We start from the raw sequence: 18,391 nt of genomic DNA, 5'->3' as shown, positions 1-18,391 counted from the left end.
ACATGTTGTTAGTAATCTTAGTTAGTGCCATTGTAGCAGAGGTAACTGCGGTACCTCAACTGTCTTTTGATCCCAGGGAGAACGTATGGGTAGGGATCATACAAAGTCTATTGTTGATAATAATACTCGTTATAGTAGGGCTTGTTATGTTTAGTTGTGCAACATCATGTATTAAGCGACTAATAATGCAAGCTACGCACGACGTCTGGGTAGCGCAAAATAAAAACGGGGGAATTGTGGAGGAATTGCTAGCAGAGCAAGGACACGTTAATGTAGAAATGATAACTTAGCAGGATCCCAGAAAGTATCGAAAACAGCTAGTTTAGGAGCTAATCAGGGACAAGGACGAACTGTCCTTGTTGACAAGAATAAGTCATGAAACAGGGACCTGCAATCACAAAAGTATGCAGAGAATCCACGAAAACAGGGTATCCAGACGGAGCTTGACCGTTGCGCTATTAACCAATAAGGAGCTTAGCTTTTGCAATATGTATGAGCTAATTAAGACTGTTATAAGTTGTGTAATCACATGATAATAAACGAAGTTTGCTGATCACTCATATTGAGCGACTGCTTCTTCCCTCCGTTTCGGCGAATGGCACGACAGGCGCTGGCATGCGGATGAGAGGACAAAGCAGATCGAGTCGATCTGGCAAACGCAGTGTTGGTATGAAATAATGACGGGAGAGATGTTTTGAGACCACAAGTGAAACCGCGCGATCTCGTAATGGGTGCCTTGCCCAGCTGCCTGCACGCACCCCGGGCCAGCCATTACCTGCTGTCTTTGGTAGGCAGAGAACGTCCTTTCCAGATCTTCGAGGTCCAGGATTTTGAACACTTTTGCATCATCTATGTCAGTCCACACGGTGCCTGCCAGTTTGTTCTGCAAGACAGCGGGAGCACTGCAGGTTGGGGGTACCCTGCCCACCTGCCCTTACATCACCGGGTAGCCATCTGGCACCTCTGGTTTCACTGCCCAAACTATAGCCCAGCTTACCTCTGGCAGCTTGGACCAGTTGAAGGACTTGAGGGCGTTCGTTGGCTGTGGGATACTCTTCTTCTTGAGGGCCAAGCCCAGAGGTGCTCCAGGGGGAGGCATCACCCCATCCAGGGGTGGGGTTTTTAGGGGGAAGAAGGGAGCCTGGAGCTGGAGAAGGTAAAGGGCCACCAGGAGCTCCTGGTGGCAACGGAGGTCCTCCAGGGCCAGCAGCACAGATCGCCCTCTGGGAGAGAAAGAGGAGGAGGGACTGGTCATGTGGAGCTGGGGGACACCACTCAAGAAACGCCCCCATCCCAATTTTTAATTTTTTTGCCTGAAATTTAACCAGCATAGGAAGCACTCAAAGGCTTCAGCACTTCTGACTGAGGTCTGAAGCAGCTGGAGAGGCAAAATCACCCTGTCACATCTTGGTGACCCCTCCCAACAAGCACCTTTCTCAGCCCCCCATGCAGCTCAGCCTCCAGAAATCACCCCGTGGTGTTGGCAGGGGGCTTGGGACTGGGCCACAATGGGGAGGAGGTTTGGGGCCTCACCCTGCTCATCTCGTGGAGCTGTGCCGTGAGATCCGCCACCTGCTGCTTGACCTGCTTGTGCTCGCTGGACTCCTTCTCCAGCTTCTCCTTCATCTTGTTCAGCGTCTGCATCATTTCTTCCTTCTCCTGGGCCTTGGCATCACATTCCCGCTCCTTCTTCTCCAGCTTCTGCTGAAGCTCGGTGTGCTCTGAAACAGCCCCACGAGACCGCTTTTGGGTGACAAACACTCCCTTTTGGCGAACGGCAGCATGTGTGGGGGCTAACCCCCATGCTGCCCTGCGGAGAAGCTGCACAGTTAAGAAAAGGGAGCGTGTGCTCTGCCTTAATACCCCGGCCAGGGCTTCCCCATGAAAAAATGAGTATCTGCTTTGCCTTTTTCCCTTGTGAGTCCCATAGCGCGATATTATCTCAGCCACTCAGTAAAACCTGCTGAGTCCATCCAGCTAAATTCATGTACATGTTATCTATTTAGTTTACTGTGAGTGCTTAGGTGGAAGTTAATGCTGTATCGCTCTCCATCACTCACCTTTTCGCATTTTTTCTGCTTGCTCTTTCCACTGTTTCACTTCATTTTCATTGACTAACCTTAAAGGAAAAGACAAGTAGTGCGATGAGACAATCCTACCACAGCAACCAAGTGGCCATCGCCAGCAAGAAACACAACTGAACAAGCCTGGGCAGTGGGATTTAAGGCTCCCAAACTGGTATTTCCAACACTTCTGCTCTGCTTTCCCCTGGCAGGGTTTGCAGGCTGGGATGCAGTATCGTCTCAATAGCCCTGGGGATGCTGGCTTGTCCAGCTGAGGAGCAGAAACATCACCAGGTGACAGCAGGTGATGAGTAAGGAACAGTGACAGCAGCAGTCAGGGGAAGTAGCTCACCGAGGACACAGAGCTTGAGCTCAATACACCTGCACATCGTGCTCAAGAGGGCAAAGCAACGCCAGCCTGGCAGGGATAACCCCCAGCCCTGGCCCCCTCGCCTGCCGGAGCAGGAGGCAGCAAAGCCACGGTGGCCTGTGCCAGTGCCACTCAGCAGCCAGCCCCGGGAAAGGCGGGTGAGCACTTACATTCGGACGACATTTTTAATATTGAAGTTTTCCAGAGGAGTGGCGTCGGGGTCCTGCCCCTTGTCACTCTGGATGACGATCTGCTGCACAATCCTGTCGAGCAGCAGCCAGTACTGGACAGTGTTGCCGCTTCTTTTGTCTGGAGGGGAAGAAGGGGAGAGACTGAGGGGAGCAGCCAGGAGGTTGCTGGGGAGGAGATGTGGGCTGCCAAGCCCCCAGCAGCCGCGGGTTTCCTCACCTCCCCCAGGACTCACAAGGCATTTGGAGACAGTGGTGCAGGATAGACATAAAGTGCGGGTATGCCTCGGTGTGTGTCAGCCTCTTCCTCGTCAGCTCGAACATCTGAGTCGCACTTTTGGTGTCGATGTGGACCTGCAGACAGGAGCAAAGTGAGGTCAGGCCATCGGACCAGGGATGGCACCGTCTGTTTCCTGAGTCTCGGCTCCAAAGCCCACGAGCCGTGCCCACCCCATACCTGACAGACAAACAAGCCCCACTGCCCTGCAAAGGGCAAAGATTTCTGGTCGGCAGCCAGGGATGAAGCAGGCTGTAGGATGGAGGCCGCAATGGAGCAGGGCAACAGGAGACAGATTTCCAATCTCCAAATTTTATCCAAAAGACCGCACTTCATCCCAGGCCACATAGGTGCTTTTAAAGGGAACCATGACATTGAGTGCCAGCGTCTGCATCAGCAACGTTCATACTCACCAGCTCAAATCTTTTAGCAAATTCCAGTTCATCTTCATTTCTAAGCATTTCGAAAAAATCTAAGTGCCTGAGGAAAGAAAGAGGGGAAAAGAGACTGTTAAAAGTAGATATGAATGTGACAAATAATAAATTGCAGGCAGCCAGTCTGGCAGAGCTTCCAGAGCAACCCACTAGCCAGCAGCATCCCAGAGACAAGCGGGACTTGAAACATCAACTGGATCTTCAGTCCCAAGCTCCCAGTCATTACAGCCTTTCCAAGGAGCCTTTTGGGACAAGAAGAGGAGGAGGAGGGCTGGCAGCATCCCCCAGGCCCACAATGGCACGTCCTTCCCAGCTCAACCCTACATTAGATCGCAGTGAAACAGCGCCAGGGTTTTTCCTCTCCCTCTTTAGCAACAGTGAAGAATTTCCTCAAGAGGGGCCAGATCAACAGTCTAGACCCACATGCTTTTCCCAAAGTCCAGAAACCAAAAAACAAGGGCACAAGACAAGGACAAAAATAAGTGTCAGGCTGTGGGTTATTACTCACCGGTCAAGGGTTGAATTTTCATGCTCTCGTAGTTTATCAATGACTGGCTGGATCCCAAGCATGAGAAATTCATATCTTAGGTGGAGTCTGAAATCCAGGCTTTCCTGCAGGGGACAGTTGTGGGGTTAGCACAGCAATGTGCACATCCTCAGAAACCTCACTGAAATAAAAACACCCAAACCCACCAAACCACCTCCCTCTCCAAGAGCCCCGGCGCTCACCACGCCTGCCCCCTGGCTCAGGACTGCGTTGATGAAGGACATGATGGCTGTCTTGAGGCTCACTTCATCCCGATACCGCCCTGTGCTCTTGTCCAGGTCATTGATCAGCGTCTGCCAAACACGCAACGTCAGTAAGGTGCCCAGCGACAGCCCCAGTGCTGCACAAATGGCCAGGGGACGCAGGCAGAAACAACTCCCCGTGGTGCTCCTACAGCCCCATGGACCATCAGCTGCTGCCTGCTGTAATGCAGCCCACCCCAGCACCCGTTTTGGCTAACATCAGCCTACCCAGATGTGCTACAACCTTGCTGAGCTGCGATCCCAGTGACCCTGCACAAGCAAGCATTTTTTTATATGTGTGTGTGTGTGGGTTGCTGCCTTAAATAACTAGTTCCTCACTCTTTGCTCAACTGCAGACCTCATCAGACATGGCTCTGGAATAATTCCCAGAGTGTCCAAGTTGCAAACGGCCATAACATATCATTTGCAAGCGGCATTTAGATATCCAGGAGGAGGAAGGGACAAGAAAGCTGAATTTCGGGAGCCGAGGGGCAAGTCAAGACCCACCTACCTGAAAACGAGTCCGTTCGCTGGCGTATTTCTGGTAGTGCAGCATCGCCTCCAGTACCTTTTTGTGGCCCCCGGGAACCAGGCACACAGCGCCCATGATTTCCAGCACTGCCACCTTCGTCTTAATATTCTCCGTGCTCAGACTCTGAGCAATTACGTTAATACTCTCCGAATGGGCCAGGACGTGAGCCCGGCCCAGGGAGTTGTTCATTAGTGCTTTTATACATCCAATGAGCGAGGTATGTATTCGAGACTCTGCCGTCTCATAGTCCATGCTTTTGAGGAAGTTCAGAATACACGACAAGCCATCCAGGTCGATGAACCGGGTTACAAACCTGCCAGAAAGAAGCTTTTTAGCTGCAAAACCAAATGCTGAAGGACCCTTTTAACTTCAAACAGGGCTGACTTGTCCATTTTTGTAAACCCAGAACCTTCTTACCTATTTTTTCCTGGACTTTGGGTAGCAGAAACCCCGCAGGCTTAGAGCACAGAGATGAGGTTGCAAAAATCTTAGCAATTTAATCGGTGCCCGGTAGCGTAGACAACCAGGCATCATCTGCACAAGGTTGTCTAGAGCTAGGATATTTAAAAGAGGACCAGCTAACCCAACCATCAGCACAAGCCCCAGGGTGGAGGTTAGGAGTTTGCAGCCACACTGCTGCAAAACCTTCCCAGTCCCCAACCTGAGTCTTAAATCCCACTCATTTGGGACCAGTTTTGCACAGGACTGGAAGAAGCTCCCAAGCCCTGGAGTTGCTTCCTCGTCACCCACAGACACCCCAATGAGTGAGCCCATGATACCTGTCAGACTTTCCGCCTCCTGCTACTTCTCCTGCCTTGCCACCCACATCCTTCTCCTCCCTTAGGCACATTTTAAGGGGTTTCTGATTTTTATGATGACTTACAACACCGCTAAATAGAAAGCAGACAGCAAATGGCACGGCTGTGCCCCAGGCAAATTCACTACAGCAGCCAGACATAACGCTGCACGCTGCTCAGGCGTTTTAGGACCTCCCTGCCCGATGCCATCCAGGCTGGGTGTATTCTGGTTTGGCAAAAGGCACAGGCTCGGAAAGCAAATGAGCCAAGAACATCCCAGCACTGGGATGATTTTAATTCGAAACAAGCCATGCTGATGCGCAGCAACAAAAAGGGTAATTGCAGGCTCGGGGAAAACTGATTTCTCTGCTTCAAAGCCTGCTCTTCTTCCAGCCAAAGTCAATAGGAAACTTGGTGTTCACTTCCCTGGGAGCAAAAGCAGGTCCAACAGGTAAAATTTTCTATAGAGCCTGCTGGAGCCTTCTGACTTGCAGTGAGACAGACTTGCAAACCACTTTTAAGGACTTTGCAAAGTTTCACGGCTGGGTACCAGCCTTGCTCCCAGGGTGCTGTGGGGAGCAAGCACCCAAGGGTCCCAGGTTTCACAGAAATTGGGTGCTCACCCTCGACCCTGGGCATTTCTTACCAAGTACCACCTCCAGAGCCATTGCAAAAGAGAAATGGAAGAGGGGAATGTATTTGCAAGCAATGGCAAATTTGTTTCTTCCATAACCAGACCAGGTCATGCATTTCTTAATGAAACATTTTCCCATCAGAAAAAGGTTGACCTGAGGCATCTTAAAGATTTTGCAGATGCATGCAGACTTCAGAAGAACTGAATTTAGGAAAAACCTCAGACATTCAGAGAGTCCCATCCCTTCTTTCTCCTCCCCATCAAAACCTCCTAGCAAGATTTTTTTTTTTTTTTTGCATTTCATAAAAGCCTGAAGATTCATGTGATTTTATTCCTTTAAAAAGTGCAAGAGAATTTGAAGTTGAAACAAAGGCCTGGTTGACCAACAAAAATCAGATTTTTTTTTTAAATTCAATCTGGAAGGAATTTTTGCATTCTGTTCCAATGAGAACAAAAGCAAATTTGAAAAAAAAAAAGAAGCTGCCTGATTTGCCTGAACAGATGTGAAGGTCCTGCTGGCTCTCGGCCCCTAAAAGGATCAAGGAAAAGGAACAAAATGACAAGAGATGAATCAAAAAAAGCAAGTGCTGTTTCAGGGTCCTTGCCTCCCACATCCTGTGCAGGCCCCCTTTATATTTCTATTTAACCCACACACACTCTGCCAGAGAACTCAGATCTAAAGCCATGACCGCATCGATAAAGCCAGGAAGGGAATTGCCTCATTGGTTTTGTCCGCAGTGCAGTCTTCAAACTTTCTATTGTTTTATTTCTGTCCTCCTCGTCTTCTTTTTCCAAGGCGATCAGCGACTTTCTCTGCAAAAGAAGAAGGGCAGATGTGAGAGGGGGGGTTTCCCTGCGAATCTCATGCCTGAGGAGTGGGAGCGCCCGCTGCCGCGCCATGCCAGGCTGCGGGCAGGGACCCTAAACCCACTCTGGAAGTTTAAAAGTCCAGATCCTTACGGCAATCACAGGACCTGGGAAAAGGGGCAGTTTGGAAACACCCGAGTGGTCTGCAAGGAGGCGGCCTGGACTGGGCACAGGAGGGTGAACGCATCGCTTTCAGCTGAAGATGCTGCCTGCAAGCACCCAGCCAACTTGCTAGCACATGTAAAATTAAGCTACAAGTGTTTGGGGCATCACACGTCAGCGACACCCCAACCCACAATGGCTCTGGAGCAGCATTGCTGATGCCCTTGCATGTCCCCGGCCGCCTGGGTTTTGTTTCAAAGCAATGGGAAACCAACAACAGCTGGTGCTGAGCAAGGCTGCAGGAACCCAGTGCCTTCTTCCTCAAACCAGTCCTCACTCCCCAGCAAGCCCTGGCAAGACGCCAGGTTTCACTGTCCCGAGATGACCAGGACAGCTGGATCACCACCAGGACACACTTAGCATTGTCCCGTGTGATCATTAAGTTCCAGAGTTAACGCCCTGCAGGTAGGTAGGAGTGGTGTCACCCCGAATTGCTGACCTGCAACTCATCCAGACAAGCCCATGTTGGAGAATGCTTGTGACTGTCCCCGTGCAACCCTGAGACTCAGAGCAGATTGAGAGAAAGGCTGGAATTCAGGAGAGGAGCATCCCATCCCAGGGGCTCTGGATATAAATCCTGACACAACCCCTACAGCCCATGATCCTCCAGGAAACACACTTTGTAAAAGAAAGGTAAAGAAGTGCATCACAGTATCCCATAAGATCTCAACTGAACCCCGCTCAGAGACGCTGCAGGTGACACCTGGGTGACGTGAATCTCGACGCGTTTCCAGAGGATCATCCCGGGGCTGGAGGGGACTGTGAGGATGCAGGGGGGTAAGCCAGTGCTAACTGGGGGTGCACAGAGGGAAGGTGCTAAATTGGGGCAGTAGAGAAGGAGGGGTCCTTTAGCCTCCCCTGGTACTCATGCATCCCAACAGGTCCTCGTGTGCCCCTGCAGAGGTGGGGGGCTCGGGGGACACCCCGCAGCCTGGAGTGGATGGGATGCTGCATCCGTGCTTGGGGTCAGCTAGGTGGGTCCTGCCAACCTTGTCGCTCCCCGGTCTCCCAGTGCAACCCACCAGTGTGCATCTGGGTTGGGAACAGTGGCTGTGTGCACGGGATGCCCTTGGTATCTCCCACACTGGATTTCGTTATCTGGCTGGCACTGGGGGACAGGACCCTGATTCCTGCAGCTCTACCTGGGTAGCATGTCTGCCCGCAGCCCTGGGCATGCACGGGGTACGGCTTGCTCACCCCGACTCATGCAACCAAGGCCACAGCTAAAGCAGCACCCTGGGTGCTTCCTGCACCATCTGATGGTGCTGTGCCATCAGAGGTGTCAGGGTGAGCCCTGCCAGCACCGGCTGAGCCTAAGCCAAAGGAGAGAGAAGGGGTCCCAGCAGATATAAAGAGCTGCACTGTCCCCCTCATTTAACCCAGCTCCTCTTTAGCAGCATGTCAGGGAGATCAAAGCCACCCTCCAGGCATCTGGCAGGCTTTGATCACAAGCTCTGCTCAGGCTCAGGGCTTCGTCCAGCCAGCAGCCCGTGGCCAGCCCCGGGTGTCCCTGCCTTCCCGGAGGGGAGCAGCCTCCCCCCGACTCATGCAACCAAGGCCACAGCTAAAGCAGCACCCTGGGTGCTTCCTGCACCATCTGATGGTGCTGTGCCATCAGAGGTGTCAGGGTGAGCCCTGCCAGCACCGGCTGAGCCTAAGCCAAAGGAGAGAGAAGGGGTCCCAGCAGATATAAAGAGCTGCACTGTCCCCCTCATTTAACCCAGCTCCTCTTTAGCAGCATGTCAGGGAGATCAAAGCCACCCTCCAGGCATCTGGCAGGCTTTGATCACAAGCTCTGCTCAGGCTCAGGGCTTCCTCCAGCCAGCAGCCCGTGGCCAGCCCCGGGTGTCCCTGCCTTCCCGGAGGGGAGCAGCACGCTTCCTCCTGGCTCGCAGCCCCCGCTCACCCTCTGTCCCTGCTCCCCCACCCAGACCTACCTTCCCTGTCACCTGACAGCAGGGCAAAGAGGGGGAAAATAAAAGAAAAATGATGCTTTTCTTTTTCGTTTTCCATGCTGCTCCCACCCTTAGTGGCCACGAACCTTGGCACCTTCAGCCTCTGAAAGCAGGAGCGAGAACGGAAGGGCTCTGCACTGCGCAGCCTTGCAGGAAATACAGCTGTGTTTCCTACAGAAAACAGCACTATTCCTGTCTTGCCTGGCACAATGTCGACAAGAAATACTGCATAAAATTACATCTAAACACACACATCTCTTGTGGGACAGACAACCCGCAGTGTCGTGTCTCACTGTGGCCACCCAGCACCGAAGGGTGGCCCGGGAGCAAGGGGGTAGCAGGCATCCATGAAAAAAGCACAGGGGCTATCAGCTTCAAAGCAATCACAGCAGCTTGGTGCCCCAGCGGCACTGCACAATCAAACAGGGTCTTTAAAAACCAGCCTGGTGGCTTTATACTGAAAGCTGCTGTTTGCCATCCATCTCACAGCCTCCCAGCCCAGGGCAAGATGAAATGCCTTTCCTGCCATAGAAAATACCTCTGTTTTCCAGCTGTATCTGTTGGTCTATCAGAGGATATCCTTAAATCCTTACATCAGGGGTTTCTGAGCTGCTGGGACAAATTGCAAGCTACTGCCAATTCCACATTATTGAGAGGTCCGCAGACCCGAAAGGCTGAAAACAGCCAGGTCACAACTTGGTGGCTACTACACTCGTCACCCTCTCGGGCACAATGCTGGTCATGCTGCAGACTGTCACCACTCCGCTGCTGCCCCAGACGGGGCTCACAAGCACCAAAGCACTGGGGAAATACTTACAGCAGCCATTGAATTCAGCTGATCGATATAAAACTCCGGCCAGCTGGTGGCTCCTTTATTTTCTTCCTGGTCCTGGATGGGGGGGGTGGAAAAAGTGAAACAAAGACAGCAGATTAGTAGAAATAGCATTGACATTCCCTGCCCTTCGTGACCAACCACCTCTGAAGCACCTGTCAGCTCTCTTGCATTACTTTATACCAAATATAAGCTCGACTTTCTCCATTCTGAGCTCACCACCGACAGCTCCAGCTATGGGAACATTACCTGATTTATTGAACTAGCATATTTTATACACAGTCTATGCCACACCATCTGCCTGTGACCAAACTCTGCCCCAATGATGCTGCATCAGTCTTGTGGTTATCAGCTTTGGAGAAACCACACTGGAATTGTACATCCAGATTTCTCTTACACCAACTCCACAGAGCCCTTGAAGTTTTGGCTGCACAGCCTTGATGAATATGCTTTGGGGGGAAAAGAAAAGGCTCTTACAAGTAATGAAAGGTGAATAAATGTGATGGGAACTTGTCTCCACTCTTCAAGCAGGACCATGACTTACCAACATCCTAAGCGAGACTCCAGGCACAACAGACAACTCCTCTGGGGGCTTCATTAGTTGTTAGGAGGCAACATGTGCCTGGCAATGTCCCCCGTTAAAGGATGTCACCCCTGGGCCCATGATCTATGACACTGAGTGATGCAGAGCCTCATTTGGTCATCCTGGTCTACAATGCCCTGCACCTCGTGGGACTCGCAAGGGGTTTTCAGGTTCTACCATGGACATGACTCAAGGACCTCTGAGCCCAGCTCAGATAAATAATGTTGCATGTCTCCAGGGACTCCCTGGAGCAAGCAGGTAGATTTTGAGGGAGTACTTCAAAATCAACCCCTTTCCCCCACTGTATTTTCCTAAAAACTTGTATCAAAAGAAGAAAAAGGATTCACAGCAGAAATGCCATACAGGTCTAGGCTGGAGTGAACAGATACTATACAAATCCCAGACATCCTCCCTTGGTAACCATCTTCAGTTCACAGCCCGACTTGCTGCACCACTTCGTCCCCCTCCCTAACTTTAAGAGATGTTTGCAAAGGTCATCCTACACCGCAGTCGCCTGTGACGGTGGGAGCTGGACGACCTACTCTTCTGCCCCCGCATCCGTGCATGCAGACAGCTACCCATCCGCTGGCTGATTTCAGCAAGCCCAAGGAGCAGACTCCCAAATATTTACTGCGATTCAAGAGGCATATGTGGGAAATGCTTGTGCATCTAAACTTCCCAAGCTGCGGCTTGCCAAGATGAGAACACACGGAGTCAGCGATAGGTAATTTGGACGGGACTCAGTTCCCCCCCAGGCGGTGCAGCCCGTCCCCTCAGACCTGACCCTTCGTGGTGCCTGGCTCCAGGATGGGGACAAAACAAGTTTGAGAGCAACAAGGGACCTGGCAACCTCTGCCCTCTGCTTTAATACTTTGCATTGTTCCCCCCTCCCCCTCCTGCCAAGAACCGAGGTTTTGAATGAAACACTTAATTCACCTGCCCTCCACATTTAATTTTTTTTTTAAGCAAGCAGAAATCGGCAGAGAGCGAGAATTTTTCTGAGATGTTAGGAAAACAACAAAAAAATCTGCCCTACCCATGCTAGTGCCAAACCTAATAAACCCGAAGGACGTCCCACCGCCTGCCTCTGCGTGGATGGAGAGGCGTGACCATTCATAGCCATGCTCTGACAATTAGTTTTTGCCAGCAACAAATAAAACCGTCCCCATCCTGTTGAATAGTGCTTAAAAAGAGAGAAATGCTCATCTGCTCGCCGAGTGTGCAACACCCAGCCTGATGGGGAGAGACAGGGATGCCTTTGGTTTTTTCATAGCCAGGAAAAATGGGATGTGCTGGCTTCTCTTTGCTTTCCCCTCTCCCGAAAACTCGCCTCCAGCAAAGGCAAAAGAGGATGGAGGGGCAGAGACCTCTCGCCCTCCGCTGGCAAATGGACTTGGTGAAGCAATCCTCTCCAAATAAACCGGGGACTGTCTGGCGGCCCATCCTGCTGTGCATCTGGCCACATCTGGGACCACGTGCAGGGACTGTCACCTGCCAGCACTGAGTCTGGCCATCCAAAGCCATGGTGAGGAACCAGATAAGGGGAAACTGCCCTTGGCCAAGCACCACGGGGAGGCAGGGAGGTGAGGTCAGACCGCACCTGATGGCAGGTTCCATCTGCAGAGCATCACTTGCATTATTTTCCTGCAACCAAAGGGCAGTTTCTTGGTGCTAGCTCTATTCAGTGCTACCCACCCATCCTGCTGGATGACCCCATGGTCCCTCAGTGGTGCCAAGCAGCCGGGCTGAGGCTCGTGCCACCTTTCTGCTTGGTGACGATCCCATCTTCCTAAAGGACACTCCCATCTGCTCCTGTGCACAAAAGCACAGCCCTCCCTGGTACACGCAGCCCTACAGGGCATGCCATCTGTATGTGCCAGAAACAGAAGAGAGCACGTACATGTGGCAGAGGCACTGAAGACGAAGGGAGGGATGCTGGGGAGCCACGAGCCCCGTGCACGTTTGCCAGCCCACCCCTCCGAGGCATCCTCTGCACAAAACCTGCAGGCAAAGATTGTGGGTTTTCCCAGCTTTCTTTTCCTGCTTTAGAGGCTGGCATGCAAACAGTGCCCTGGGGGACAGCAGAGCTGTGGCACCTACATGCACCTTGAACATGGTCCAAAACAGGACCAGCTCCTGTCACCTTCTGGAGACATCACTGGAGGTCCTCCCCATCACCCCAGGGTACCATCAGCAGCTCTTATAAGGAGCATCCCTCTCCCACCAGTGTTCCCAGCAGTGACATCAGCTGGGAAGGGTGGTAAGGTCCCTACCAGTGCACAGCACCAAGAGATGATGGGGCTGTACCCAGCTGGGAGTTTTGGGCCAGGAGCAAGATCCGCACTGAGGAATAGAGTGGGAAGGCAGCGGGGTCGGCTCATCCCATATCCCAGAGCCTTTCCGCATGGTGCAAACACCTGCGAGGCGAGCCGGGATCCGGACCTGCTGCTCGTTTAGGGCTGAAAGGAAGCAGTGGAGCAAAAAAATAAAGGTCTCCGGGGGGTGGAGCAGAGGCTGAACAACAAAATTGGCTAAACTGCTCATTTATAATTAACATGCTGCATTATAAATATTTCCCTTTGCTCGGCTCCCTCGGGCTCTTGCATTTCCTCCTTGAAACCCCCAATTTAGAGAGTGCTCTCAATTAAGTGCAGCAGAACCTCATTAATTCAGATGAGCAGCCGGGTAGGTTCGTCGGAAAGCAGCTTCCCAGGCAAGGGGGGAGGGCACAATAAAGCAGGCAAAGATCAGGGCACGGGCTTCCCTTGGCTCGCTGCAGGACGTTGCTCAGTGGTAATTACTGCGGCTAATGGTCTACAGCACACTGATAAGTGTCCTTTAGTGCATTCGGTGGCGGTAAAGAAATCTCCCAACAAAGCGAGGAGCCCGGAGGGAAGTGACTCACACGGCTTTGCTCAGAGCCTGGAGGAGAGAGGAACCTCTCTGGGCATCATGGTTTGAAAGGGTGAATTTGTAAGATGGTTTCCCAGCACCCAGGATGGCTTTTGGGGATGGGAGTTTTGCAGCTGGCCTTCGCCGAGGGATGTCCAGATGCAGAGCTGAGTACCGGCAACGTCAGCTCTCCAGGATGCTCCATCACATCCCGCCCAGCTGGCACTGGGGAAACGAACATTTCCCAATTTCTTCTTCTCTGGGCTGCGTTTAGGTCTTCACTGTGTTTGCTCTCAAGAAGCACAGACGTGAGGGCTGATCCGAACCCTGCTGACAGCCTGGTGCTGTGCTGCAGCTTACTATGAGCTGCTCTTTTAGAGGCAGGCTGATGGCTGTAATTGCACAGTGCAGGGACAGGTATCCCTTCTCATCTTGACATTTGCATCAACATCCCTCACTGTCCTCCAGGAAGCGGCCCCGAGATGTCACCACCTGCGTACTCTGCTGCAAAAATTAGGAAATGCCAAAGTCGTACAGCCAAGGGCAATCTTTGCCCTGTCCCTCCCTTTGTTCCCACCTGCTCTCCCCAACACCCACTTCTTCCTTCCAGGGACCTGGCAAAATTACAAATCTCATCAGCCGCTGTGCCCTCCCCTCACCTCTGCCGCCCCAGGGCTCCGTGCGCGGGGCTGACGGATGCTGCTGCTCAGCTGTTTCGCACCACGGTGCCAGTGGTGGGGGGTGTTGTGGTGTGAACCCGAGGAACAAGCTCCCACTCCTCCGTCAGCGTCGGGTGCCGCAAGGAAAGCAGCGCCCGGTCAAGATGCCTCATTAGCAGGAGCTTTTCCAAGCAAAGGTCACCGATCTGCCAGTTCCAGCCATCCATTTGCTCTTCTCAAGGAGATTTCATGCTCCCCAGCCCTGTCACGTCTTGGTTACAAGCCTGACACTTCCACAGCCCACGTGCCTCTCCCTTGGGGTGTCGGCAGCTCCCACAGCCAGAAGTGCCCTTGCTCTTCCCAGTGACCCTTCTAGGGACACCGGGCGGCAGCACGGGGGGGGGTGGCTCAGCCACTCAGGAGAAGCATGGCCAGCAGGGCGAGGGAGGGGATTCTGCCCCTCTGCTCTGCTCTGGTGAGACCTCACCTGGAGCCCTGTGTCCAGATCCAAGGGCTGGAGCACATCTCCTAGGAGGCCAGGCTGGGAGAGTTGGGCTTGTTCAGCCTGGAGAAGAGAAGGCTGCGGGGAGACCTGATTGTGGCCTTTCAGTACCTAAAGGGGGCCCATAGGAAAGATGGGGAAAATCTTTTTAGTAGGGCCAGCTGTGACAGGACAAGGGGTGATGGCTTTAAACTAAAACAGGGTAGGTTTAGACTGGATATAAGGAAGAAATTTTTTACAATGAGGGTGGTGAAACACTGGAAGCGGTTGCCCCGAGAGGTGGTGGAGGCCCCATCCCTGGAAGCATTCCAGGCCAGGTTGGATGGGGCTCTGAGCCACCTGATCTGGTTAAAGGTGTCCCTGCTCCCTGCAGGGGGGTTGGACTAGATGACCTCTAGGGGTCCCTTCCAACCCAAAACATTCTGTGATTCCATGATTCTATGATTCAGCCAGCGGTGGCACAAAAGCAGGTCGCAGGCTGGTCTTGGCCACATTTGGGCAGCCAGGTTAGATCCTTCAAGGTGAAACCAAGTCAGAAGGGAAGAGCTGGCTTGCAGCAGCCAGCTCCAAGTACACCCCGGAGAGCCCTTTAGCAACAATGCTTGTGACTTTGATGGTTTGCCTCCCTCTTGGCACCACCTGCAAGGCTGGTCTGCCCCAGGGGAACTTCACACCAGCGAAGTCACAGCAAGGGGTTAAAAAAAATGCTCCCCAGTCAGCACCTGCTGCAAAACCAGCAGCAACCCCCTTTGTTTTTAAGCATCCTCCTGATTGCATTTTTATTTTGCAGTGCTCCTCACCCCTCCTTCCTGCTCCATAACAACAGAGCAAGGGAAAGCTGGCAGCAGCTCTTGGCAACCCCCTCTCCCTGCCTGCCATGGATGATCCACCTGGATGCTGTTTGCAAGGTCAAAAAAGAAGCAGATAGTGGCATGGATGGGTTTTAAAGCCAACGGGTCTGCAGCCTGCACGAGAAGTTCAAATCCAGCCCAGCTCTGCTGACATGGCCAAGCCTTTGCCAGGCGTGAGGCAGCAGAGGTTTTGGCCCATCATAGCCCTCCGGGTCTTCCTCATCCCTCCAGCCGCTTGGCTGCCCCAGGTATCCCTGCAATAAAAACTAAATGATGCAACTAAAGCCGTTTCCCCGTGCCCCACCAAAGGCTCGGGGAGTGATGCCGTGAAGGGCTGTAACCTCACTGGATTCTCCCCAAGTTGGGATCTCGGGGTCCGAACCGTCCCACCCCAGACCACTGGTTTTCTGTATGCTGACACTTCCTATAACCCTCTCCTCTACAAATACACACATGCCCTCGTACGCTTTTCCCAGGGTTTAAAAATTATGCCTCCCCATAAGCAAATATAGCATGACCAGATGCCTTTCATAGTCAGCTGGTTCATTGTTTGAAAAGCTTCGCTTTAAAATCCAAAAAGATTGCTAACAGATGCATTTTTTGGCCAGAGAGAGAGAAAAACCTCACTTAAACAAAAGTGTGTTGTGATTGGAACTAAAAAGGGAATTACCTTTAAAGATAAAAACTATAAACATTTCCTATTGAAAAATACCCCCGGCCATGCAAACAGCCCGTCTCTCTCAGTCAGCCCGAGAAAATGACACCCGAGATGATATTTCAACCTGCTGCTACAATAACCACAGGTATATCTGGATGTTCAGGGGCCATGAAACATTTCTCATCGATCCCAGGTGACCCAGGAGCACGGCAAAACACCGAGCTATTTTTTCCTCCTTCCCTTGCACACCATCTTTGACAGCTTTTGCTCTTAGTTCTGCTACTGCAGCTTTTTGCTTGCTGGGTTTTTTTTAAAAAATAATTGATGTTTTTTAAATGAAGGAAATAGATGGAAACACAAGCCCCGTGAATGAGCCGCAGGACTGATCTACAAGTGGAAGAGTGAGCTGGAAAGCGAAGCTCTCCGGAGGGAGCGGGTGGAAGGCGCAGTTAGAGAGGAAAGAGCCTGTCTGGCTGGGAAAAATGGTATTACTGGAGAGCCATCACTCATTTTCCCATTTATCACATTTTTTCCCATTCTCCCCTGTGAACACACCATCATTGCCTTCTCCTAATGCAAAGGGAACCTGGTTTTATATCTGATGTTTGAGGAAATTTTAGATGTAAGCTTTGCTTGCCGGGGACAGCTTAACACCGCCGAGAGCTGCGCACCCAGCGTTAATGATGCCACCGGGTTTTCAAGATGAGCTTATAGCATTTTTCCCCTATCCCACCTTTACAGCTGCTCAGAGAGCTCAGCCGAATCGAAAGGGAGGGGGCAGAGTCAGACCCTGCATTTGTCTGCGCTGGTTTTCACTAACGATCCCTTCCACCTGGTTATTTATGCTGAGCTTCTGCCTGAACACCCCTTATCCACTCATATTTCGAGGCTCATACAAATTCCCTGGTGAGCTGCTTTAATAGCTTGTGCATGGGCTGGCAGGAGCCAAACCTGTAATTAAGAGGTGCTGCAGAATAAGTGCAAAGCGTTAATTATTAACTCCCTTTGGAGCGTGGCCTCCTGAGAAAGGCCGTTCTCTGTCACCCCCTTCCACTGAAGCAAAGCCCCAGCCAAAGCGACGGTAAAGCTGGAAACCCTCCTGCTTCCTCCCTGCACTTCCAAGCAATATCCTCTCCTGGAGAGTGGGGCCAGCAGGGAGTGAAATATTTTGGGATGAGGTATGAAACGAGTCATCATCCAGAAATACCACTTCACAAAGCAGATTTCATCCCGCTGTTAATGCACCTCCACCTTCGTGTTTCCCTGCTTTATTACAGCCGTAGAGCGGGCTGACAACTTCAAAGAAGGTCTCTCCAATAATCTTTAAATCTCTCTCCTGACCCAAGCACTGCACGGCTGCTGGATTTAATGCAGACTTCAGTTCCTGTTCGGGTCACTGCCGACAGACTCACCAGCCCCCATCAAGAGATGCTTTTTATCCTTCTGCTCCCACCTAGAGCATCACAGGGTGATGCACATGGGACAGAACAGCGGGGAATTCATTTAGTGCATGCCCCTGCTCCGAGGGGCAGGGGCAGGGCCGGGATCAGACTCAGCATCTCCATGGATGGAGAATCAGGGAGGACAAAACCGCCGCCCTGCCAAGCCGGTACCGTGGGCTGGGATAAAACCAGCTGCTTGCAGGGCAGAGAAACCAGGATACAGAGATGCACGGCAGGGGGAAATATTCCAGGAAAGGAAATATGATGGTTTTCCCTCCTGCCGAGGCCAGGTGCTGGCAAGTCTCTTGCCAGGGCAACTCAGCACAACAATGTCTCATTTTGGTCACCTTTTACCAAATCTTGCCTATTATGGGAATATACAAAAAGCACAACAACTGGGATATGCTCTGCAGAGCTGAGCGTGACTGGCAATGCTGACAGCAAAGCAGAAGGGCCAGGGTCAGCGCGTGGCAGCAGGGCACGTGTGGAAAGGACAGATATTCAGATGCTTTCTGTGCTGCACACTTCTTTGCCCTTGATGGAGGGAAGGGGACGCCTCGGCTGCCTGGGCTATGGCCACAGTATCACCTATTTTGAAGCCTGGCAAAGCTGATTTTCAAGGAAACTAGATAGACTAGATATAAGGAAGAAATTCTTTACAATGAAGGTGGTGAAACACTGGAACAGGTTGCCCAGAGAGGTAGTGGAGGCCCCATCCCTGGGAACATTCAAAACCAGGTTGGACGGGGCTCTGAGCAACCTGATCTAGTTAGCGGTGTCCCTGCTCACCGCAGGGGGGTTGGACTGGGTGACCTCTAGGGGTCCCTTCCAGCTCAAAACATTCTATGATTCTATGATTCTATGAAACGCCCCGGGAGAAGGCTGGGCAGCATTTCTGTCCTGC

At 52.0% G+C, this 18,391-nt stretch overlaps 1 protein-coding gene across 1 annotated transcript in view; it reads right to left on the bottom strand.

Annotated features, from left to right (window-relative positions):
• DAAM1 (dishevelled associated activator of morphogenesis 1) overlaps positions 1-18,391 on the bottom strand; it is an 81,692-nt gene that overhangs the window by 25,598 nt on the left and 37,703 nt on the right. The window contains 13 exon segments of the mRNA XM_035888667.1: positions 776-883; positions 998-1,121; positions 1,123-1,223; positions 1,534-1,721; positions 2,061-2,119; positions 2,604-2,742; positions 2,858-2,975; positions 3,312-3,378; positions 3,841-3,944; positions 4,062-4,172; positions 4,633-4,966; positions 6,803-6,897; positions 9,886-9,957. Coding sequence (XP_035744560.1) covers positions 776-883; positions 998-1,121; positions 1,123-1,223; positions 1,534-1,721; positions 2,061-2,119; positions 2,604-2,742; positions 2,858-2,975; positions 3,312-3,378; positions 3,841-3,944; positions 4,062-4,172; positions 4,633-4,966; positions 6,803-6,897; positions 9,886-9,957 — 1,620 coding nt within the window.

This window comes from Egretta garzetta, unplaced genomic scaffold (genome assembly GCF_000687185.1).
Source record: "Egretta garzetta isolate BGI_Z169 unplaced genomic scaffold, ASM68718v1 scaffold311, whole genome shotgun sequence".
NCBI classification, from domain to species: Eukaryota; Metazoa; Chordata; class Aves; order Pelecaniformes; family Ardeidae; genus Egretta; species Egretta garzetta.
This window is presented reverse-complemented; position numbering and strand designations above follow the sequence as displayed.